The sequence below is a fragment of the Microcebus murinus genome, chromosome 16 (assembly GCF_040939455.1).
Source record: "Microcebus murinus isolate Inina chromosome 16, M.murinus_Inina_mat1.0, whole genome shotgun sequence".
NCBI lineage: Eukaryota > Metazoa > Chordata > Mammalia > Primates > Cheirogaleidae > Microcebus > Microcebus murinus.
The window spans coordinates 16,129,044-16,155,547 of NC_134119.1; the positions used below are offsets into that span (position 1 = coordinate 16,129,044).

The 26,504-nt window shown below is 40.2% G+C and overlaps 1 protein-coding gene and 1 long non-coding RNA gene across 2 annotated transcripts in view; one reads left to right on the forward strand and one right to left on the reverse strand.

The window, feature by feature from the left end:
* The window catches only part of MACROD2 (mono-ADP ribosylhydrolase 2), a 1,812,973-nt gene that overhangs the window by 150,203 nt on the left and 1,636,266 nt on the right, over window positions 1-26,504 (reverse strand). Inside the window, 1 exon segment of the mRNA XM_076010917.1 lies at window positions 22,015-22,098. Coding sequence (XP_075867032.1) covers window positions 22,015-22,098 — 84 coding nt within the window.
* The window catches only part of LOC142876863 (uncharacterized), a 58,923-nt gene that overhangs the window by 31,487 nt on the left and 932 nt on the right, over window positions 1-26,504 (forward strand). The window contains exon 2 of the long non-coding RNA XR_012923697.1: window positions 8,769-8,885. This is a non-coding gene — a long non-coding RNA (uncharacterized LOC142876863). The remainder of the gene's footprint in view (window positions 1-8,768; window positions 8,886-26,504) is intronic.

Here is a 26,504-nt window from a genome sequence, read left to right on the forward strand (position 1 = left end):
TACAGAGGAGAAAACTGAGGCTTAGAGGAGCTTATCAAAGTCTACGAGCCAGTAAGTAGTAGAGCTGGGATGCAAACCCACGTCTGTAGCCTGTGCTATTATGACACACTACACAGTCCCTTTTTTAACTGGCTTTCGAAAACTTTCCCAACTTATTGTGTTAAAATACTCACTGTCATATAATTAAAATTTATGCAGAATTAGATTTTAATTAGAATTTAATTAAATTTCTGGACATAGCATTCAATGTCAAATCATCACTACCTTTTGTTTTGGAGGTTTATTTGCTTTTTATTCCCTGTCCTGATAAACATCTTCTTTGCATTCCAATAACCTCCGCTGAAGGCATCTTTCAGTAGTTGAGTGGATGTCATGTTTTAATCAAGTTTCACCCATTACTAAGTTTTGTGGTCAGTGGAGCTGGACTGCTTCAAACCTGCCCCTACCAAACTTACTGTTTGGATACTGTATTGTATCAACGAGTAAATTGATTCAGCCTCCTCCTATGTCTCAATCTCAAAATCAGATCTTAAACCCATAAACTGGCTCTTTACATTAGATGATGAGGTCTAACATTCTCTAATTTAATGGGTAGTAGTAGATAAGAAATGGGGCAACAATTGAACACCAAGGGGGAAGCAATTACCTGGGGCTGCCAATATATAAATATCAGGCTTCTAAAGACAAGGTTATCACACAATCCAGAGAATTTAGAAACTCAAATTTTGCCTGGGGCTGCCAATTCAAATGAAGCCATGGTACTTTTAGCATTCCTTTGACCCACCGTCCAACAGTGTGGAAATGTAGAATGTTTTCAAAAGTTGACATCTACACTCAAATATTTATGGCAGCACAATTGCAAAGATGTAGAAAGAACTCAAATGCCATCAACACGAGTGTATTAATAAAATGTGCTATATGTATACCATGGAATGCTACTCAACTACAAAAACCACTGGTGAGCTAGCATCTCTCATATTATCCCGGATAGAGCTTGAGCCCATCCTTCAAGTGAAGTATCACAGAATGGACAAACAAGCACCACATGTACTAGCCATCAAATTGGTACTAACTGATCAACACTACAGTGCTCATATGGAAATAATATTCCTTGAGTGCTGGTCAGGTAGGAGGGGGTTTGTGGGGGTGGGCAAACTCACAACGAATGGATGCAGTGCACACTGTATGGGGGAAGGTCAAGCTTGTAGCCCTGGTTTGGATGAGGCAAAGGCATTACAAGGAACCAAAAATGTTTGTACCTCCGTAATATTCTGAACTTAAAAAAGTTAACATGCAAATTTTAGAAGTCCAATCCTACATTGTCTTTGAAAGCACTGTTTGCTTTCCATAAGTCTTATACCTTGTCATAGGATCTTGTTGAACAAGTCTGCTTCCTACAAATACATCCCAGCTACCACACACAATCGTGGCAGGCCTCTCTTTAGTTTTGCCTCTGTTTCCTCTTCTGGTGTTTGATTTTCATTTTCATGTTCTGCTCACTTTCATTTGCCAGTGCTCCTTGCCCATCCTTCACAATTTTCTCACAATTTGCCCATCCTTTCCAATTTTGGGTACACCTCAGCTATAGCTTTTCCACACCTTCAATCTTCAAGGTTTTTAAGTAGTGTCAAGGCTCCCCTGAAAATCCCTTTTGATCTTTTATAATAAAGTAGAAGGAGGGGAATTGATAACAGATTTACAACAATATTAGCAATAACATTATGTTCTCTTAACTCTTATTGTCTATCTTAAATAGTATTTACCCATGTAGTACAGGGATAGAATGTGCACCTTCCATTTTTTCTGCTGATACCTCCCCGTTTTCCTTGGGGGGACCACTCAGCTCCTACTTTTGGCCCACAGGTTTCAACCACAGTTGACTGCATTGTCCACCCCATCTCTGCCTCCCCCAGGCCAACAGTTACCATGTGACCAAGGCCTGGTCAGAGCACTGCATGTCCCCAGGCACAGTGGTTTGGTTCAAAGTTAGATACATGACCAAATTCTGGCCAATGATAATGAGAGACAATGAAACTCAATTTCAGATCTTGCAGCATTTGAGCTGTTGAAAAAGCAGCACATCATTTTCACTGGGGCCAATGAGAGGATAACTGATACTCCCACTTCTCTGGGACAAAAGGGACTATCTGCACTAGTGCCAACACTGAGGGACTTGGAACACAGAGATGGGGAGACAGACTGAGTCCTGAGGCAATTGTTTAAATCTCTGGACTTTTCAAAAACTTGTGTCTGTAAACAGTTGGAAATGGCTTTTCTCTCCTTGAATCTGAGAGAGTCTTGGCCTCTACAAACCACTTGGTGAGTTGCTTATGGTTTTTTACTGATTTTCACATTGCAATACCTTGAGTGTTTTCAAAAATTACTGATTTGAACATATTCATGGACATCACAGAAATATAAAACATTATCTTTGAATACTATAAAAATCCATATGCCCCAAAACTACAAAATGTAGAGGAAATGGACAAATTCTTGAAAACACACAACTTCCCTAAGGTCAATCAGGAGGAAACAGAATTCCTCAACAGACCAATCTCAAGCACAGAAATTGGAGCAGCAGTTAAAAATCTTTCCTGGACCTGATGGGTTCACACCTGAATTTCACCAAAGCTACAAAGAAGAAAACTCTAACGCAGAAATTATTCACAACATTGAGAAGGATGGTATCCTCCCCAACTCCTTCTATGAAGCCAATATCATCTTGATACCAAAACCGGGAAAGGACACCACCAAAAAAAAAACCTACAGATCAATATCCCTCATGAATATAGATGCAAAAATCTCCACGTCTACTCGCCATCAAATTGGTACTGACTGACTAAAACTATGATGCTCAAATGGCGATAGTGCCCAATAGGATTTGGGGGAGGGGGAGATACACATCTTAGGGTTGTGGTGAGCATAGTGGGGGGGGGAGAGGGAATACATCTAAACCTTCCAAGGGAAAGGCTAGGATATACAATGTAACCCAAAGGTCACAAAAAAGGGAAAAAACAAACTTTTATCGGGTGGTGGGAAAATGGGAGGGGGGAGGAGGGGAAGAATTTACACTTAGATGGTGCACATCACACCTATTTTGTGAGAGTAGGACATGCTTGATGTTTTGTGAGGCGGGAGGGGGGCGTGGGGAGGAATGGCAGGGGCAATATATGTAACCCTAACAATATTTGTACCCCCAAATATGAAAAAATAAAAAATTAAAAAATCTTAGCAAATCGAATCCAATAGCACATCAAAAAAATAATTCATCATGACAAGGTGGGCTTTACCCCAGAGATACAAGGCTGGTTCAACATACGCAAACCTATACATGCAAAGACCATATGATTCTGTCAATAGACACAGAGAAAGCATTTGACAACATCCAGCACACTTTTATGATAAGAACTCTTAACAAAATAGGCATAGATGGGACATTCTTTATTAAAGCCATATATGATAAACTTACAGCCAATATTATACTGAATGGGGAAAAATTGAAAGCATTCCCACTATGCTACATAGTGCTGGAAGTCCCTGCTGGAACAATCAGACAAGAGAGGGGAATGAAGGGTGTCCAAATGGGGGCAGAAGAGGTCTAACTCTCTGCTGACAATATGCTGTTATACCTAGAAAATCCTAAGGATTCAACCAAGAGACTCCTGGAATTGATAAACAAATTCAGTAAAGTGCTAGGATACAAAATTAATGCATTCATATAGTCAAGTCAACACTTTTCATGATAGCATCAAAGGAAATTAAATAGGAATATATTTAACAAAGGAGGTGACAGAGATATATAGGGAGAACTATGAAATGCTGACAAAAGACAGTGTAGAAGATGTAAACAGATGGAAATCCCTACCATGCTCATAGAATGGTAGAATCACTATTGTTAAATTGCCCATCTACCTCAAGTTACAGAATTAATGTAATCCTTATCAAAATTCCACCATCCTTCTTTACAAATTTAGAAAAAATGATTCTATGCTTCATCTAGAACCAGAGAAGACCTTGTATAGCCAAAGCAATCTTAAGCAAAAAGAGCCAACTGGGAGGCATCAGTCTGCAAACTGTAGTACAGGCTATAGTAACCAAAACAGTATGTTACTGGCAGAAGAATAGAGATAGAGACCTTTGGAATACGATGGAGATCCCACATATAAAACCATTCTCATATTGCCATCTAATCTTTGACAAAGCAGACAAAAATATATAGTGGGGAAAAGACTCTGTATGCAATAAGTGGTCGTGGGAAAACTGGATATCTACATGCAGAAGATTGAAACTGGATCCTCACCTCTCACAAAAATCAACTCATGATGGATAACAGACTTAAACCTGAGGTGTGAAACCTTAAGAATTCTGGAAGAAAATGTGGAGAAGACTCTTTTAGACATCGGCCTAAGTAAAGAATTTATAAAGAAGACCCTCAAAGCAATCACAGAAGCAACAAAAATAAACAAATGGGACCTGATAAGATTAAAAGCTTCTGCACAGCCAAGGAAGCTATCATTAGAGTGAATAGACAACCTACACAATGGGAGAAAATATTTGCTGAGAACAAGAAAAAATCAAAACTACAATGAGATACTACCTAACTTCAGTGAGAATAACCTTCTCCAAAAAGTCCCCAACCAACAAATGCTGCCATAGAGGGATTGCAAATTAGTACAACTCCTGTAGAAAGTCATTTGGACATATCTCAAAGAGCTAAAACTAGAAATTTGATCCAGCAATCCCACTATTAGGTATCTACCTAAAGAAAAAAAAGATGTTCTAAAATAAAGACATCTGCACTCAAATATATATGGTAGCACAATTCACAATTGCAAAGATGTGGAAACAACCTTAGTGCTCATCAATACATGAGTGGATTAATAAAATGTATATGTATACCATAGAATACCACCAAATGACAAAAAACAATGGTGAATTTGCGCCTCTTATGTTATCCTAGGTACACATCCTTCGAAGTGAGATATCATCAAATTGGTACTAATTGATCAAAACTAAAGTAGTAGTGGTATAGTACTCATTGGGTGTGGTAAACCAACAACTAATGGAAGTGGAGTATGGGTGAAGGACATGCTTGCAGCCCTAGCTTGGCAAGGCAAATGCCTTACACGTAACCAAAATGTTTGTATCACCATAATATCCTCAAATAAAAAAAAATCCATTCACTGATTTTTGTGATCTTATATATAGTGCTCATCATTTGAAAGTACCTACTAAGTATGTCATTGCATAGGAAGATATTTGCCAAAGAGAGCCTCAAACAATTCTCAGATTGTGTTTTATTCTATTTCCCATTTCTTTTATGTCTCCCACCTTTTGGATCTAGTGGTCTTATGCCATCATCGACCACCAAAACTGTCTTTTAGAGAAAAAGAACAGTTCTACTTTTATATACACACACACACACACACACACACACACACACACACACACACACACACACACACACACACATCCTCTTACTTGGCTGCAATACAACCCCCAATTTCCTATTACTTCTCTGATGGCACATATTCAAAATGCAAATTTTCATACACAAAGGAAGAGTAACTCTTAAAATAATGCTTGGTTCCATTGAGGACTTGAAGCTCACCATTGATTTGGTAGAGCTGCACAGATAGAGTGTGACTGTCCTCTCAGCAAAAGCAACAGAATTTAGAGTCAGCAAGTTTTGTGGGACAATGACTTCAAACAGGAAACAGAAATGTTGAGTATAGGATGGCATAACTGAACTTCAATTTTCACAGACCCAGAGGTTTTGGAAGAGACCATCAAGATCATATAAATTCCTCCTTTGACAGAGATCAGAGACTTGCTGGGTCAATCAGCATAGACGGGAATCCAGAGGTTTTATTTTCCCGACTGTACCTACTCTTGAATTCAGAGCCCCATAATTAGACAAAATAGATATTAAGACTTCCATACTCACATCTTCCTATCTCTGCTCGCTTTCCATTAGTAGGCTCCAGTATTTTCTTCTGAACCTCATTCCACAAGGTTTCAAAAATTAACCTATTTACTAACATTTGTCTGTCTATCGGAGGGATACTGGAACAGACTGTGTTTTCTAAAAATGGCTGCACTAATCCATATCCCATCCCATATTTCATTTGTTTATGGTGTGACATTTGCCATCAAGAGGTAGGGTCTTTGTTTTCTCCCCTTAAACCTGGGAAGGCTTATAAACTACCACAACCAATGGAATGTGGTCAAAATGACATTGAATGACTTTTTAGGCTAAATCACCAAAGGTGATGTAGCTTCCAACTGGGTCTTCCTCTTGAGATAAGCACTTTGGGAGCTCTGAGTCTGACTGCTCTGGAACCCGTCATGCCAGTAGAGCTCATGGAGAGAGTATATCAAGCAAGAAAGATGCCCAAGGAGCCCCACTCTTCCCAGCCAAGAGCTAAGACAAAAGAATTAAAAAGAAAAACCCCTCTAAATGATCCTACCTCACTAAAATATATTTCTTTGACATATTTTGAGAGGGCTGCCAGAAATCCAGCACTAAGAAGTAAAGGCTGAAAAGCTGTCTTTTGGGGGAAGAAATGTGCATCTGCAGAAAATCTCCATTAATGTAGCCAGGTCTTTCCTGATCTAGGAAATATTAACTAAGACTGTGACACCTTTACAGGTCTGAAAAGAAACATTCATCTTCTGTTCCCTCTGAGGGCTTCTACCTAGCAATTTTCATTTCTATAACAAGACCCCTTTGCTAGCCAAGCCTATTCCTTTCTTCTTCCCATCATAACCTGTCTTGCCACTAAAACCTGTTTGGTCATGATCCAAGCCCCCATTCTTTATAAATTTCTGTACTTCTTTGGGATGTTGAGTCCTCATTCTGAAGGTTCCTGTGTATCTGCATAAAATAAATTTGTATGCCCTTTTTTCTTATGAATCTACCTGCCACGTATTAGTAATTTTTCTGTGAAACTTTAAGGGGCCAAGGGCATTGGTTCCTATATGAGCTCCCCCAGCTGATACTGCAGAGAGAAGCTATTTCTGCTGAGCCCACCCCAGCTTGCAGGTGTATGCACAAAATAAATGTTATTTTAAGCTAACTAGGTTTAGGGTAATTTGTTATGTATCCATAGCAGCTGGAACAGGCATTGTCTGCTCTTGCCAGCTAAGACTGTTACAGCCCAACCAGGTTCCCTGCCTGCTGCTCAAGAGGCAGGGGTTACAGCAGAGAAAGAGTTCACTATCTCAGGCACCCTGTGAGGAGATGGGAGGAAGTTCTCGAATCTGTTTCCTTGAGAATTAGGAAAAAGGATTTTAAAAGATACCCTGGTGGGCAAAAGACTAGGCCATTGTGTCTGCTGACTGGCTGGGTTTAGGGTAGAATGACAGAGGTGGAGAAATTGTTTTCTTGTGCTGAGTCAGTTCCTTGGTATGGGCAACCAATCTGGGTGGGTCAGCCAGTCCACTGGAATGCAGGACCTAGAAGATATCTCAGGACAGCTCAAAAACTAGCCTTAGGTTTCACAAGGGTGATGTTATCGATGAGTGCAATGAAAAAAGCTAGGCATCTTTATGACCATCAGCTATATGACTCCTGAGGAATAAGCAATTATAGGAAAAGCAAGCTAGGGGACAATGGTTGGTTATATACTTATTTTTAACTATGCCTATACCTTTGCAGAGCTCAGGCCCCTACCACAGTTCCCACCTGTGGCCATTAATTCTATAAAGGGCAGTTTCCAAATCACTAACTTGTGAGAGGAAAGTATTCAGGAGCCTGACTGTCCAGGTGATTTGGTTGCATTTTAGTTAATAAAGCTAAGAAAGAGAAGTTTCAAGAAGGCAAGGGCTTAAGATGCTGTGGCTTAATATTAAAGCATAAATCCCAAGGAAAATGCAGCAGGAAGGGGAAAAATGAGAGAGAGATGAAGAAGAGTAAACCATCACCACAAGGTACATTCAACGAGTAAACACTATTGCTGAGTAAAGCATAAAAGAAGAGCAAGACTCCAGAAAGGGAAAAGAGTAAAGAATGATAGTGGTTGAAGCAAGACTGGGAGGCTAGGCCACAGAAAGTGACATAGGTTCCAGCTAGAAGAAACTAGCCAGGGTCCTAGCAGGGACACATTCAAAAGTGGGTGAGGTTTAATGAGGAAATATTTTAAAAGATATGGGTAGAATCCAGGTAAGCAATGAAGGACAGCAAAGATGTCCAGGGCCAACAATGAGATGAGCCATTGCCACTCTGGGGCCTGAGAAGAGGGAGGGAGTGGTTACCTGAAACCAAACAATAGCTGGGGAATGGAGAGGGCCACATGCAAGGGCTGTGTGCTGAGATGGAGGAAAACAGTCATTTCTGTGAGGGAGGGAGAGCTCAGGAGAATAAATGCCCCTATGCTTTTCCCCCCAAACTCTCAGTGGTCTAGTTCATGCTTTCCCAATGTGGGGGGCAACATTTGTTCTTAGCAGGTCAAAAAAAAAATAATCTTAGCTATTACCATGGTGCATAAACAGATATACAATACATTTATGGTAGTAAAAGTTCATGGTCAGGCAGAGAAAATTAGAAAAAAAAAAAGTGTAAAAAGCCTCAAGGAGAATGAAAAAAAATTGAGCAACATTGGTTAACCAACCTAAAACAAAAGAGTGAAGGGCTCCAGCCAATGTAGCTCTTCACTCAGAGCAGAGTCGTAGGGCACCAAGCCTGCTAGAGAGTGACCTGCAGAGACAAATAGAGGCAACTGAGCACACAGGCCTCATTACAATTCTTCCTGACCTCTCCCCTTTAGATCTCTGTATGTATGCGCAGGAGCACATGGCAGCTATGACAGCTAATACAGGGAAATCGTCCACCCAGCGGAATAACCAATGAGGAGAATTAGCAAAATGACTATCTATACTCACAGGTAACTTGCCGCCAGTATTGAAATGACCTTTGTCTCACATATATTTTTATACAAACAAAAAGTAGGTAATTCAAGGGCATGCCTACATACATAATATTAACCCTGGGTTCATTTGTTAATTTGGCATTTAGAAAAAGTGTTAATTCAGCCCCATTCTCAAACAGATTTTGGTGTTCTCCCTTATATTCGTATGTTAGCACGCTGGTCTGAACACTGGAAGGCTTAACCAAACTTGGGCAATTTGCTCTCTTGGCCACTGTTAGAATGGAAGGTCTATAGGAAGATCACTCTGGCCATTGGAGGATGTCATCAAGGCTTGATCTTCTGAGCTGGTTCTCCGCATCTAACCATCAGGATAATCTTGATCATTCTATTTTAGACAGTATTTCTCAAATTGTGATCCACAAACCTAAAACCCCAATCTAGTTTCTAAATACTGTTCTCCATTAAAAGCAACCAAATTCCTTGCTGAAATAGTGGATGCCAGGGCAAGGGCATTATGATAAGCCATTGATTAGAATAGGACAACATAGGTCCATAATGATATAAGAACAAAAATGAATACATTGAAGGTTCAATGAGAAATGGAACATTTATACAGTGTCAATATCACTTCCCATAGATACTTGTGATTACAGGGAAAAGAATAGCTATTCAGTTGAGGACAATCTCTGACACCATCTTAACTGTGCAATTAAAGTGAGTGACCATTATCAGTAATGGGACAAAGTGAGATCATGGGTGCCTTACAGAATACCATGAGAAGAACACAATGCATAACAAACCCAAATTGGAAATCTAGGACAAGATAACTGACCTGTAATCTTCAAAAGGGTCAAGAACAGTGCAGTCAAATTAAGCCTAAGGAACTATTCCAGACTGGAGGAGACTACAGAGACATGACAACAAAATGGAAAATTTGAGTTTGAATTAGATCGTTTTATTATAAAGGACATCATTGAGAAAAGTGGTGAAAAGTAAATGAGGTCTGAAAATTAAACGGTAGTGATGTATCAATGTTCACATTCTAATTTTGATCTTTTGATTGTGCTTATGTAGGAGAAATGTCCACGTTTGTAGACAAAGCTCAGTGAAATATTTGGGGATTGGGGGACATTAGATTGGCAACTTACTCTCAAATGTTTCAGGAAAATAAAGGTTCTCATTACTGTGCTTGCAAATTTGCTATGAGTTTGTTTGAAATAAAAAACAAAGACAAAAGAAATGGTGCTCCAAAGATGTGTTCCATCTTTTTGATTTGGTGGAGGGCTGGACTAGGAGCAGGCATCTGCATTTTTAGCATGCACCATAAGTGGCTGCTTTGGACAGAGGCACTGACAGGGTCCCCTAACAGTAGTAGTTTGCAATTGTTCTTCAAGCACTCAGCAAAAGCGCCCCATTTTTGCTCCACAGTCTAGAGCCAGTTTCCCCATCCCTCCCCAACTTTCCTCCCAAACCATGTATCTACTTTCTTTCTGCCAGCAGCAAATATTGTTAGAAGCCAGCAAGGAATTCTCAGGACGGAAAATTGAGAAATAATTCAAATGCATTTGCTTGCATTTTTGTCCAAGGAGAATACAGTACTCTGGTTTTCTGTGTATCATTCCTAAGGCAGGGCGATCCCTGGAGGTGAAATCATTCCCTAAGACTGCAACTGATGGCTCCAGAGTGACAAGAGTTTGGAGAGCACAGGCTTGCTTGAGCTAGGCATGAGGAGAGAGTGGCATGAGTCCAGGAAATGCTAGTGTAGGTGGACAGTTTTAAGGCTCTCTCTGGTATAGTAGGAAAGCACAATTTTGTTACAATACAAAATTGAAATTTTGAAATATAACTGTAAAATCCTAATGTGAAAATCCAATACTGTTTAACTAGCAATAATTTTCCTTAAAGACAAAACAAAACCTTTCACTGTTAAAAAAATTAGCACCTAATATTGTAAGCCCCCAAATATCTGATTGGCATGGTGCCAGCAATGGGAAACATCCACTAATGCTTTAGCCCCATGAACTAGAAGACTTAAGTGTTCGACAAAACAAATCCATCTGGTTTATTCTTCATCCTCAGCATAGGAAATCAAAATAGATAACTGGTTAAACACATATAGTTTGAATCATTGATATATAGAAGATTTTCAGAAAGATGTTTAAAAATTACAATAAAAACCATATATGGCCTGATTAACTGATCTTTTCCTTTGGTTTTTTAATAGCTAACTTTGTATCACTTTTCATGAGTCCTCTAGACAGTTTTCAAGGAGTTTTAAAAGAAAGTTTCCTCATCTGTGAAATGAGAAGGTTGCCTTAGATGCTCTCAGAGGCCCACTTGGCTATCAAAAGCTGTAATTCAGAGCATATGAATTAAGGGTGGAAATATTTACTGAGTATAAAGGAAAGAGCTCATAAAGAATCAATGTTCATGAATATGATGTTTATGTAGAATTACATCATTTGATATCTAAAAGGGACCTGAGAGATATTAAGAGAAGGATGTAATTATACACCTAATGGATAAAAATAGAATTCAGATGTCCTAACTCCTAGTGATTTTTTTTTCTTTATATTGCAACTGTATTTTCCCTTTTCTCTCTACCCCTACCTCAATCCCTCTCTTCTTTCTTTATTTCCTTTCTTTATTTCATCTTTCCTTCCTGGGCTTGGTAATCATAACTAGGAAGTTGCTGACTAAAAACCAACAGAATAAAAAACACCTTTTTGTGGGTAGAACCATATTGGCATCCACGGTATCTAAATCATCTAAAATAATCTGTACACTCAGTTATTTTCCTTGTTAATTTTTTATGTGTATTCATTCTTTTTTGTTATTTATGAGAATTTTCTTTGTGCCTGAAAACTTTGCTTATGGTTAGTTGGAAATCTGGCCTGGTGGGGGGCTACTCTTACCTTCCTGGTGTGAGGTCAGCAGGGGGTACCCAGACAGACAAGATGGGAGGTATAAATGCTGAAGAATTCTTTTTCCCTACAATGTTTGAATAAGTAGAACCAGAGCATACCTTCTATTCTAGATTGAGTGGTTGTGGAAAGGATGAAGAGACTCACCCTGCCTCCTCTCTTCCTCTCACATGCCACACCCAATGTGGCTCTGAATTCTGTTGGCTTTATCTTCAAAATATGTCCAGAAGCAGACCAATTTCTCACTCTTTCCTGTCACCGCTACTTGGGTCAAGCCACCAGTGTCTCTTGCTCGAAGAAGCTGTTTCCTCCTTTAGCCCATTACAGTCTATTCTTAACAACCAGCAGGTTCCTTTTAAAACATAAGTTAGAGCATGTCCTTCTCTGCTTAAAATGCTCTATTTCCATTTCACTGAGAAAAAAAGCCAAAGCTCTTACAGTAGTAGCCCACAATGCCCTGGGCAGTGATTCTCAAAGTGCAGTCCCAAGCCATGGGCATCAGCATCATCTGAAAAATTATTAGAGATGCAAATTCTCAGGCCTGCCAAACCTGACTCAGTGACTTGGTGGTGGGGCCCTGAAATCAGGGTTTGATATTGTATAGAATCAGCCTCCAGAGACCTCTCTAGGTTCTCTCCTTTTCGCTCAGTTTTCTACTGTCACATGGACCTACTTACTTTCTTAGACTGGTCAGACCCTTCTCTCATTAGGGCTTTAGCACTCGCTAGTTCTTCTCTTTTCTCAGAGAGCTGCTTGGCTTACTCTTCAGGTGTCTTCTCAAGCATGAATTTAGTAATAAGTAAGATCTAACCCATCTGTCTGTAATCCCTCTGACATACCCACAGTCCTACCTATATGGGCATTCTCTATCTCCTCCCTCTGATTCATTTTTCTGCATGACACGTGGTTTGGGGTCTCTCATGAAGTTGCTGTCACAATGTCAACTAGGTCTGCAGTCATCGGAAGTCTTGCCTGGGACAAGGAATCTGATTCCAGAATGGTTCACTCAAATGACTTGTGAATTGGTGCTGGCTGTCAGCAGAAGACCTAAGTTCCTAGGCGTGTAGATTTCTCCATGGAGTGCTAGAGTGTGTTCAGACACACGGGCGGCCTTGCCCCAGGACAAGCGATCCACAAGAGAGCAAGATGGAAAAAAAAGCCAGTCTCTTATGACCTAAACTGTCGTACATTGGTGTGGGATATTCTGACCCAGAACCATCAAGATAAGCCTCTCTGAAATTCCTGGCCCAGAGCTACTCTGAGATAATAAAGTGCTTATTGTTGGTTTAAACTGCTAAATATTAGGATACATTTTCAGGCAGTGATAAATATAGAATTTTCCGGTTTGAATTACTATATATTTATTTTTTATCTGCCAACTCCTACTCTCCCATATACCCTAGAATTTAAGCCTTAAGAAAAGTAGGGTGTATGTGTTTTCAGTGTCTAGAACAGCACTCACATTGTCAATAGTAGGCATTTAACAAAAGTAAGTGGAATGAATGCTTGGAGAAACTGAGTGACGGGCAGCTAGGCTGATGTGTTTAGAGGAAGGACGCTGTGGGGTGTCTCCATAGTACTGTCACTTGGCATACCTCCAGGGGTCCCTATCTACATTGCATTCCATGAGACTGAAGACTCCTCTGAGCACAGCTACATGTGAAATTCATTTTGACCTTGTGGATCCCTTGAAGAGCTTTGGGGGACCTCCCACAGGGTTCGATTGATCACATTTTGAGAAACACTCATCCAGGGGAATAAAACCACAGGCAATAAGAATAAGACGCAGCCTCAGAAGAGAGATCCTTGTTCTCAGCATCTTATAAAAATTAGCAGAGAGTCAACAGATCTCAAGGGATCATGAGGCTGAACAATGCATGTTTTAGTGACAAGGTCTGAACTCCTGGCCTACAACAGAGACCACCGCCTCCCATGTTCGCCTGACCTAACTCGGTGCCTTCCATGAAGTTTTAGAGGAACTTAGCAGAGTTGAGGAATGATTGAGGTGTGTGGTTGTATAAATACTGGGGATAGACTACACTCTTCAACTCACAATGGAGTTTACTTCCTGAAAAATGGAAATATTGTAAGTCAAAAATCCATTTAATACACCTAACTGGCATTGATGGGCATTTTACAGACATGATGGAGTGTGAAAACACAAAACACACTATCCCAAAACGCTGGCAACACAGTCCACTGTGGAGTACAGTACCACTTGATACCTTTGCAATCGTATGGCTGATTGGCACCTGCAGCTCACTGCCACTGCCCAGAATCACAGGAGAGTATCATATTGATAGCCCAGGAAAAGATTAAAATTCAAAGTACAATTTCTACTGAGTGCCTATTGCACTATGGTAAAGTCAAAAAATCGTAAGTCGAATCATCTAATCGTCATTAAGTCAGGGACCTTCTGCAGTTTCTTGGAAAGCTTGACTTGAAGATAAGAAAAGAGAAGACAGACTAGGTCAAAGTCCATTTGGGACAGGAACTATTGCAGTCAGGGTAGGGAGGAGGCACAAAGGGTGCTGAGTGAACCTAAAGGGGAGAGAGAAGAGAAAGAAAACCTAGCGAGATGTGAGATTTATTAAATCTTTAAATGCAAAATTATTTTGTTCATATCAAAAGCAATGTCAAGCACTAATACAAAAGGTAGGAGAGTTTTTGGTGGGAAAGAGTTCCTTGTGTTTCAAATTCAATACTCTTTCATTTACTAGCTCTCTGTCCAGTGCATATGCTAAGTGATTTCCACAAACCATCTTGTTTAAATCTCCCGCAAGCTATGCTTTTCCTTCTATTTACTATATGAAGACACTGAGTCTTAGGTTAGAAAAACTGTGCAAGTAGGAAGCAGAGCTGGGACAACTTAGGGTTCTGTCCATACTAATACTGGACTCTTTCTTTATGGGTGACAACGTGGACTCTCCTACCCTCCCTGGGTCACCTCCAAAAGTGAAAGGGAACATTGCAATAAATGCCAATGACAACAGGCATGAACCAGAATTGTTCCTGGTTCAACAGGACCTGTAGTTACTTTGCCCATCTAGGTTCAGCTCTTCTCACTATAGAAAATGCCTTGATACTCACATTCTCTATGTCCCACTAAAATTCCTAGAGATGATTCTGAAATAGGACTCTGGTTATAACCATAGCTTTATTTAACGGGTAAATGTGAAAAGCACCAGTCCAAATGAAACACACTGCTGGGTCCTCGTACCAGTTTTTGGCAGGGGGATAGCTCAGAATGGCCTGGAATCAAGCTGGATATCAAGAGTGTGTTTTTTTTTCTTTTTTGAGATAGCGTCTCGCTTTGTTGCCCAGGCTAGAGTGAGTGCCATGGCGTCAGCCTAGCTCACAGCAACCTCAAACTCCTGGGCTCAAGCAATCCTCCTGCCTCAGCCTCCCAAGTAGCTGGGACTACAGGCATGTGCCACCATGCCCAGCTAATTTTTTGTATATATATTAGTTGGCCAATTAATTTGTTTCTATTTATAGTAGAGACGGGGTCTCGCTCTTGCTCAGGGTGGTTTCGAACTCCTGACCTTGAGCAATCCACCCGCCTCGGCCTCCTAGAGTGCTAGGATTACAGGCGTGAGCCACCGCGCCCGGCCAAAAGAGTGTGTTTTTAAGTATAATTAAGGAAAGATGGTGGCATAGGCATTTATTATGTTCTGATTTTTCACCATGGAAATTTACATTTTGCTTAAACTCTTGATATTTTAAGGTCCAGAGGATAAAACAAAGCTTTTTCTTCAGGAGAAAGCTGCTTTTCCTCATTCCAGCTATTTTGTTTAAACCTGGTCAATCACTGAGCTCATTTGAGTGATGGCAAAGTCAAAATTATGACTGCCTGATTTTACCCTTCACTGCACTTGTCAAAAAAATTAAATTAAAGATCACGCGTATGAATATAATGCATGAACTGCTGCATGGCATTCTGAAAGGTAGAATGTCCCTTCTGTCCAGCCGCTCACAAAACAGCGTGTCACACGATACTTTAATATGCAGCAAAAATAATAGGGCAGAGAGAAAAATCTGCCTCTCAGGAAATATGAGGTACATTCCACAAATGGTTCCTGCATTCAGAAAAAAATTATTTTAGTAAAAATAATAATAATAATAACTTTAATACTATCATTAGATCCTTCAAACTGATATAGTGCTTTCCAGTTTCCAAAATGTTTCCACATATAATTTCATCTGACAAAAGAGATCATTAATATTTTAAAGTGCAATATAGGGCTGCTTGATTTAGAATTGCAAGGTCTCAGTTTCCTGAAGAATGAGCATTCCATATATGCTTATTGAATATTCTATGTAAAGGCAATTGCAGAGCAAGAGTCAAAGTGCTTGTGCTTTCTGTAAAAATATGATGGAAAAATGCCTTTCATTACCAAAAGCCACTGAAGACTTTGGAGATGTATGTGTGGAGAAAATTATTGTTCTAAACATGCTACTGAACTTAGCAGCATAGTCTGTTTAGCTTTTTAATAAAAATATATTTTTGTTTTAAAAATATAAAACAATTCATGTGTGTATATATATTAAATTATACATAAATTTAGAAAGAAGAATGTTAAACTCTCCAAAACCTGATTGTGTCCCTTCTTTACTCCTCTAATTCCTGAGGTCAATTTGATATATATATTTTCATACTATATATTATGCATGTGTATATGTATACACATATACATATATTTGTATGCAGGTCCTATCTATCTATATGTATGTATTTATGTATCTGATTCTTGCATACTAATAGCTTAATAGCTAAGCTGGTATTTTTGTATGGGAAATCCTTAGAACCCAGAAATGGTAAAAGAGCCTGAATCAAGAGTTGTCAGCAAGTCCTGACGTCAGTGTTTGCTTTCAGGCATCTTCCAATCCCAGATGGCCTACATTCCAAAGAAGTGGTTCTCAGATTTGAGCATGCATCTTCACATGAAGGGCTTTTAATGACATAGATTACTGGGTCCCACTTTGGCTTTTTGATTCAGGTATGGGATGGGGCCATAGAATTGTATTTCTAACAAGTTCCCAGGTGATGCTGATGGATGCAGAATTCAAGAAACCTCTTCGGGAACCACTAGCTAGAGCTTGATTTGAATAAGCCACACATATGAGACATAGACAGGCCAGTGCTTGGGTCATGAATATAGTGAGAAATTTGCCTATGTCATTTTTTGCATTAGCTGAAGAGGAAAAAAAAGGAAGAAGAAAATCTCTGTTGCAATTTCCCAATCTTATACATGTGCTAACATAGGCTTAAGGACCATCAGCAAGCAAGGTAAAACTAAAACAAAACTCTAAGCTAAATATGTAGTTTAAAGTATTCCTAAGGTGCTATCTTTAGATATCTCAGAAAACCAAATGTAAATAAATAAGCTCTAAAACAAAGTTCAAAAAGTACCCATAAATAAGAATCCAAGGAACATGATAATCAAAAAGACAAAATACACAAGGAAATAACCATAAACATGAGTTTGAAGAGTCAATAAAGTGCAGCATCAGATTTGTACCAACTAGAGATATTGAAATTTCAGATGCAGAGTATTAAAGATATTTTAAGTGTTAGTTAAATAAAAGGATGGCCAGGTATATTTGAAAAGGAACCACATAAAACCTATATAAAAAGCAAAACTATGATGATTGACATTAGAAATTCAGTGGCATTATACATCAGATTAAATAGAGATGAATAGAAAGAAGATAGACTAATGGCCAACAAACATATGAAAAAATGATCAACATCTCTAATTATCAGGGAAGTGCAAATCAAAACCACAATGAGATTTCACTTAACTCCAGTTAAGAGTGGCCTTTATCAAAAAATCCTAAAACAATAAATGTTGGTATGGATATAGACACTCATACACTGCTGGGGGGACTGCAAACTAGTACAACCTCTGTGGAAGGCAACATGGAGATACCTCAAAGAGCTATAAGTAGAACTACCATTTGATCCAGCAATCCCACTACAGGGCATCCACCCAAAGAAAATCAGCAAATTTAATGACAGACTTGAAAAAATTAACCAGAAGGCATCAGAGACAGAAGAGACCCAGGGAAAAAAAAAAGGCAAAATGCATTACAAATAATGACTGACTATATATATATATATATATATATATAAAACAGAAAGTAGTAGACAAGTAATTTTTGGCGAGGCAACATGTGATAATTTTTCAGAACTAATCAAGGATGCCCATTCCCAGATCCAAGAAGCACAGCAAATCCTAAGAAGGAAAAATAAAAAGAAATTCATATTTAGGCACATCACAGTGAAATTACAGAATACAAAAGATAAAAAGTAGGTTGTCAGAGCAGAGAGAAAGAAAAGACAGATAAGCTAAAAAGCAACAGTTAGACTGAGAGATAACTCTCAACTGCAGAATTGATAAGACTGTGGGAAAATATCTTCAAAATTTTGCAAGAAAATAGCCATCAACCCTGAATGTTTACCCAGCAATACTGCCTTTACAGGAAAAAAGCAAAATGATAACATTTTCAGACAAATAAAGCCTGAGAGACTTTCACTAAAGGAACGGCAAGAGGATTTACTTCTGAAGGATGGAGGAGGAAGTGTGAGAAAAGCATGCTTTATTCAATGTGCTAAGTTTTCTATAATGATATTCAATTTTTTTTGGTAAGAACAAAACTGGTCTAAAGTATTGAGAGTTGGAATTAATGCAACTGGTATGAACCAGGCTTCTTTCAAACAATTCTGTCCATGCCTTGCTGGTTTACAGATAGCATTATAATTTATATCAGACACCAGATAATCAATTACTAGTCTGAAACTAATAGTAATTTCATTATTGGTGTGGTCTTACAATGTGTCAAATCAAAGTATACTGCACTTCATGAAATTTCAATCAAAATAATAAAAACAAAACTCTATATCCAACAGTCCACAGCATAAAAAAATACAAATAAATACATTTAAAAATTTTCAATTTTGAAATTTAATACTTCAGCAAAACATTTACTAAAGCAATAATGCTTCACTCAAGGCTATAACATAGACAACATTTTGTTCTTCAAAAAACTTCTTCTAATTTCCAGAAAAGAAAAGGGAAAATGATTACAGAAGCTATGTTTTTTAGGGGGGGGGGGAGAAAGAAAGACTGTGACATTAACAAACTGCATGGGCTTGGGAAAGTTAAAGAACCATTTGCAGTTTGTACTTTTAAAAAATTCTGTAGAATGAGAAAATGTTACCATATGTTCTTGAAATTCTTCTTCTGGATCTAAATACAGTTATTATGGTTATAGATGCTAGAAAATCTAGGTGAGTTTATTGTCTACGACCCTTTCTGAGAATGAGTGTTATAAGGTAAGCAGAGGGATGCAATAGGATCTGTGATCGTAGGGACCAGGGCAGGGAACCCTAAAGGGAGGAGAGAAGTGAGACGGAGCCTAGAGAATGGGGTGTGAAGCTGAGTGATCTATAAATAGAAATACCAGGAACTTCTCTTCCTAAAAAAAAACACATGACAGACATGACCAAGCTAGAAACGAATTGATCACTCTACACTTGGAGGAAGATTTAGAGAGAAGGGCTCATGATTCACATTACAAAGCACCCCTTTTCTAGAGATACAATATTCTATTTGTATATCTGGTAGGAAAGAATGATTATAACTCTGTATAGTATGACAGGAAATGGAACATATGCAACACTGTACATTCAGATATGAATTCAGGTACATAGGTTATTTTGTCATAATAGAAACATCGATAAATAGTAAATGCCATATCACGGAGGCATCCACCACTGCCTGCCAGTGTGTGGCTCTTTTTCTTGCTCCATCCCCAGAAATCGGTACTTTTTAAATCTGTCTTTGAGGCTGTCTTAAGAACAATTCCCGTGTTTCTGGAGGGTGACTAACATTTACATGTCAACATGGTGCCACAGAATGTCCCTGGTAACAAATCCCCAGTTATCATATTTTCATCTTTATGACTCGAGCAAATTGTCAGACCACATATTTGAAGGAGGTGAAGCCATATTATTAAATCATGATAGGATTAGGAAATACTATTCCCAAACAAATCAACTTATTTAGGAAGTGAAAGAAGCTTTCACACGCTGGAAAGAGTAACTTGGAAGAATTCCCTTCTTAATTAGAGGTGGCAGAACTACTACAGTTTATTACCCATGACATGAGGCTCAGTAAACAACAGACTCGAGCTTCGGAAAACAACCCTTGAAGGAGGTCATGCATTTCATGGAACCATTCAGTGAGGGAAAAGCCAATTGTTGCTTTGGCCCTAACTAATTTCCCAAGAATGGCCTTAACAGACTGTCCACGAAATGACTGAAATACAGTAGAAGATGGAAGTCCTGGCAACTCTCCCAATTAGATACTAACAAACTTTCCCTTCGAGGGGCAGTTACTGCTGCTGGTCTCCTCCCTGGTTCTAAGTGTTCTTCTCTGGATGACACTAAACTTTCAAGCACCTTTCAGTGAGTGAGGACAGTGCACACCCTATCATGGTCCTGATCATGGTAGTGATGACAGTAACAGCCATCACTAATGGGATGCCAGACTCGCACTGGGCACTTTCCATGTACTTTACTATGTCAGTTGGAAATGGTCATCCCTCGCTCCTTGTCCAGAAAAGGGGTAACATCTATGGCTGTGACCTCCTCTCCACCTCTTCTCCCTTACGGTGAGCCTGGGAGAAGGAAACAGTCCCATCTTACGTCTCAGATCCACCTGCCCACAGAGAAGGCGCTTCCTGGTCTGCTCTTCATATAATAAGCTCACCAGGGCCGCCTCTATTCAGGTGGCTGAGGACATCTGCACTTGCTCATGAGGGGACAGAGGTTAAAGCTTTCATATTCAGAAGTGAAATCTGGCATTAGGAAGCCTATGGGGGGGGCACAGCAACCAGATGCTCTGGTCTAAACGACATTACTAATAATGCTGATGTTTTGATTTCCACCTTCCTTATGGCTTTGTCCTCTCCATTGTTCTGAGATCCCAGGAAGGCGAGGGTAGCATCGTTACTTATCACCTGGAACCCCAACACTCACACAGATGCCATGCGGTCATGGAGGTGTGCTGCTCCAGGTCTCTTTTCAATAGAGAACCTGCTGCTAGGAGAGACATTAGCTGACAGCAGCCAGATGCCACACTTTTGGCATCCCCTGTGGCATTGCATTCATGCCGAGGCCACTTTCTCCCCAAGCTGCTTGCAGCCAGTCCTGAGTATGGAGGACGAAGACACAAGAGGCCAGCCATTCCTGCCCAATGCAGGACTCCTCCTCCAAGGGGCCGTCCTTGTGCTGACCCCCTCCAGACTTGCTCAGACTGCACTGCAGACTGAGGCCCTTCCTAGACAAGCCTCCTTCCTTCTCTCCTTCCACCTGCGCCCCCTTCTGTTCCTTTGCCCTGTATGCATCACAGGCTCGCTCCTGTAAATTTCCTACACTGCTACTTGCATCTTGGCATCTTCTTCCTTCAAAACCCAAACCGACACCCATCAGTATTTTTATACTCTTTATTTCACAGTGGGGGAAGCTGGGCTCCAGGCAAGAGAGTAGAAAACATAAAATACGTTCCCTTTTAGAGGTTTACACATACTCTTAGGTGTGAGGTTCACTTGAAAAAAATACCTCATCTACATTTTAAATGAAAATTGGAATGTACTAGTGTTGTAAAGAGAGACAGTGTCATTTGTTCATAAAACGGAGCCCCATTGGATCTGCCCATTCAATCAAAAATGCAAAAACACATTGCAGTCTAGAAAATGTAAGAGAATGCTAAAGACAGTAGCCATTTCCAGCATCTACTGTTGAGGTCTGAATCTGAAAAGACTCAAAATGTGTTCATCAGAAAAACAAATTATCCCCCAAAGCCAATAGGCACAGCACTGGTCAGGTCATCACACGTAGATCTCGACCTCCACCTTTCACATGGTTTTAGAACACATAACTTGTAAGCACAACTGACAATTTTTCACTTTACAGAAATGGAAAATACATCACACTGAGAAAATCGATTTTTTAAATTTGTTTTTTTCCTTAATGAAATAAACCTGAATCTGATTTTTCATCTATAAACATATTAGAAAAACATAAAAGAATTGTTCTGTGATATTTTAACCCTTAGGAATATCTGAACATGAGAGCATATGCATAATTTAAAAATTAAGGTTTTTTTTTTTTCATGGCATAATTTTCTAAAGGAAGGAGAGACAAGACTTACCTTCACTAGAGTCTTTTGAACTTTCTGGCTTCTTTGCTTTGCTCTTCTTGTGGGGCGGAGAGAGGCCTTTTGGCTCTAAACCCTCTGGAAGTACAAAAATTTAATACATTCTTATTTAAATATTTACCACTAGGGTTCAAAATTATGTTGAAGTTTAAAACTGTTTTCTTCTTAGTAAACCCACACAGACACTGAATCTTAATTGCAGATTCATCTGTCATCAAGGCTGAGCTAAATTTTGGCAAGGACCTGTGATTCCCCAACCTACAAAGACTTACACTTAAGGCTAAAGCTAGAACAGTTTTGTAGACATTATTAATGATTCACATAAACATTACATCTTACACAAGTTCTTTCTTTTTTAACTCAGAAATTATCCATAAGGGAACCCTGCTAATATTTTTTCTCTAAGAAAGTTTGATTTCAAATTTCATGGATTAATCGACAATAGTCACTATGCAATTTCATCTTACTTAGTCCTCAAAGTGGGCTAGATAAATGGGGGCTGGGATAGGTCTAGAAATTAACTTGCTTCTGTTTAACAAACTTCTTTAGTCATCAAGATCCTAAACAACTTCCCTATGTCCTCAATTAAATTACTCTGCTTCCCATTTTCCCCACTGCCCCTCTGAGTCTATCCAAGGGGGCTAATAAATTGTGAAGACAGTATCTCTAAATTCATTTCATTCTTATGCAGTATACTTTTTCAGGCATTAATTTCTAGAGCTAGCCCTGAGCTTAAGGCTATGACTTCAACTGCCTACATGGCATATTTGGGACTTGTTGTCTTCTGTTTGCCCCTCTAGATCAGCTTTCTAGCCTTCACCACCCCCCCATTACACTCTGGGACGCTGGACTCTGGGCTGTGCTAATGAATTCCCTGGTTCTCTGGCTTCCTGTTATATTCAGCCAAAGGGTAGCCCAGGGTATTTAGTTCCCAGGCACCTGCTAGTCTTCCTGGGCTAGTTGTGCCTCTCAATCTACGCTTACAGCACTTATCAGCTGGCCTTCTCCACGTGGCCCTCTAAGTTTCTTGGGTTCTATAGTCACCCACCTCCCCACTGTCCCTACAGGACTAGGAATTAACTGTGCCCTAATAGCTTCCCCTCAATCAACTCCTATCAGTATATTTTGAATTTTTGTAAATGATCCCATTAAGCATTTCAAACTTAACACCAGCCAGAACCCCCTACTCGATGTCTACAAACCCGTTCTCTCTATAGTATTACACATCTCGAGAAATAGTATTACTATATACCTAGAAACTTAAACCAAAAATTGAGATGTCATCCTCAATATTTCTCTTAATTTACTTGTCCTGTCTAAGAAATCACAAGTTCTATCAGATTTGCTCTAAAATATATTCCATATTCATCTGCTGTGCTCAACTTTTATAATTACCACACTAGCCTAGACCAGCAGCATTTCTTGCCTGGTTACTACAGTAACCAACCTCCTAAATTCTAACTTCCAGGCTTCTAATCTCTCTGCTTCTACTCTTTGCTCCCTATGTTCTATTAAGCACACAGCAGGCAATGTGATCTTCTAAAACACACACCAGATCATGTTGCTTGCCTGTTTAAAAACCATTATTTAGGATAAGATCCAGATCCAATGCCGTGGCCTGGCCCAACATGCCATCTGGGCCCTACCTGCTACTCTAGCCTCATCACCCACTCACTCTGGTTGTGGGTTTATCAGGTCCTTTTGTGATCCTGTCATTGCTGGGTAGGTTCCTGCCGCAGGACCTTTGCCCCTGCTCTTGTCTCCCCACCCCCCAACACATACATTCATATGTCTGCCACCCACTCACCTCTGAAGCTCAGATGAAATTCAACTCGAATAAAGGCCCTCCCTGACCATCTAATCTAAAGAGTCACCACAGAGGAAATCTCCCTCAAATACATCCCTTGCATCTTGAAAGTATCTTGCTCTCTCGTGTATTTCTTTATTGCATGACCCCTCTTCTCCACGCCACCCTCCAGGAATGTAAATTCCATGAGAAAAGGGCACTTGTCTTGCCTAATCCCTCTTGTATGCCTGGTGCCTAGCAGTGCCTCGAGAATTTCATTTCAAATTCTATGTTATTTTCGCTTCCCCCAGGCCTTTCTTTAAGGCCAAGATACAATGGGGCCCATGCCTAATTCTCACTTTCTTAGCAGCTGTCGCCTCATGCCAAGATTCTGAAATTACACTACAGAGCTATGGCGACTCACTCATTTCCTCTTTATTAAAAAAAGGAACGGAACAACAAAAGAAAAAAAACACACGTATTTGATAGATGTGCTATTAAAAACATTGGCATTATAGACCGCAAAGCTTCGGGCACGAGGCTAGACTTTCTGTGGTTGCAAGTCAGTCGTGTCTAAGGTCATTACCACGGCCAGGGTGAAAAATTTTGCCAACGACTACATTAGCAACTCCCCCAAACTTCTGTCACCAGGTGTGAGATGGATGTTGACCCTCGGAATGGGTTCAGCAAAAACAGAAATGAGAAGCTTGGAACAGCTCACCGAGTGCAAGTGCTGGGCTCGAAAGGCTACGTACAACGGGCAGAGCGACATTTGCAGTCTTCGCTGGGAGAAGACTGACCCTTTCCACGCCCCTGAAATGTGTCCTCTGCAGCTGGGAACAAGAGGAGGGTTTCCAACGCTGGAAATTCAACTTTAAACCGGCATTTCTTAAAAGTGAGTTTTCGTGCACTAAATTCCTAAGTCTTAATTTCCCACCTCAATGGAAATTGCTGGGGAGTGGCTACGATTTAAAAAGACATCTCTTTGTCCATTTTGAGACACTGAAGCACCCAACAAGTATTAATATTTCATTTCTGAAACAGTTGTAGGGCACTCCTTGGGTAGTCAATGCGCATGGACACATATTAATTACAAACAATCATCTGTGACATAGTACTGTTTCATCTCATGACACTTTTGGGTAAAGTGTTCTGGGACATTCAAATGAAAGGCCCTGATACATAATGGCCCTTGTGCTCAGCTTTGTACCTGTGGCTTGGGAGGAACAAACTCTCCTTCTTGGTGTCGGGGAGCTAAAGAGAGGGAGGTTCCTGTCTCTTGTTGAAAGCACCCCATGCTTCTCCAAGAAAATGAATCATCTTTTTCTAGGTTGCTTCTGTTTCTGGTATAGGGAGGAAACCTGCAGCTATGCCATGAGCATGGCTTCGCCCCTGAGGAACTAAGCTGTGCACCCAGCTCTGATGTGGCCGAGTGGCCATAGGTGATATTGCTGATTTTCTGCTGGCTCAGAGCGGAGCTAATTTCAATAGTGCATAATCACAGAAATGAAAGGACAGGGGAAACATTTGCCATGCCACGATTAAAGATGATTAAAGGACTTCAAAAGGAATTCTAGGCATTTAAGCCAGCCTGCTTCTTCCACCTCTCGTGAAGGCAGAGCCTCACCTTGAGGAAGACCTTGTCTGACACCATCTGAGACGCTCTTGCCACTACTTATTATAAACGTTTAGAGACAGGAGCAAGAAAATTAAGTCATCAGCCTTTGGGTCAGGCAAACCTGGATTCAAATTCTGGCTTTACTATTTAAACAAGGAACTAATCCCTCTTAAGCCTGGATAATAACAGTCCCTGCCTCGAAGAATTGCTGTGTGTATTCAATGAGTTCATGCATGTCGAGTGATTGGCACAAAGAGCAGCCCCGATTAAAGTCTGGCTCGGCAGAGCTGCGCTGGGCTGACTAGAGCCAGCTCACACCCACTCATTACACCATCTCTCCCCAGCTCACACGTCCACTGACCTCACGTTTGGTAGCATGAAAACGACCATGGTCAATGTGTAGTATCTGTAGTATCAAACTACAGAAAACTGCTGACTCTCCACATCTGGGCTCTCCCTACCCAGAGAGTCAATTTACCAGCACACCACTGGTTTTAGCTGTCGTTCACTCGCTAGTACTCACTAGCATTCGCTGGCAGGGTGATTCACTCAAATAGCCCTTTTAGTCATGTCAGTCAATTGCATTCTTAAAAGTCCCTCCAGCTTTGATGTAGGGCCAGGGACGTCAGTAGTTCCTGATTCTAAGAAGGCTAGTTCAGACTCATCTTGGAGACCAACACTCTCGAGTGTGACATCTGAACGAAGCCATCTTGCACACTAATGTCTGGTGAGGCCAGCTGGCGTACGATGGAACCATTTAGCGCAAAAATCCCCCGTGATTTCAGCACTCAGCTATTAGGAAACAGAGAGTAGCTTCCCAAGCCCCTTCAGCCTGAGCGGCTTAGCATCCTTGAGCCACAGAGTGTGATTTGAACAGCTGCATCCAGCTGCTGGAGACAAAACTCCCAGGAAACCTGGTGGAACTAAAATCGGAAATGATGATCCAATTAATGCCGCCAAACCTCAAATGCTGACTCCAACCCTTGTGGACTCTGCGTTAGCACTAATAATGATTTCCTTAAAATCACTCAGTGGGTTGGATAGCTGGCTCAATCCCATTAAGTAGTCTAGAAATGTGTA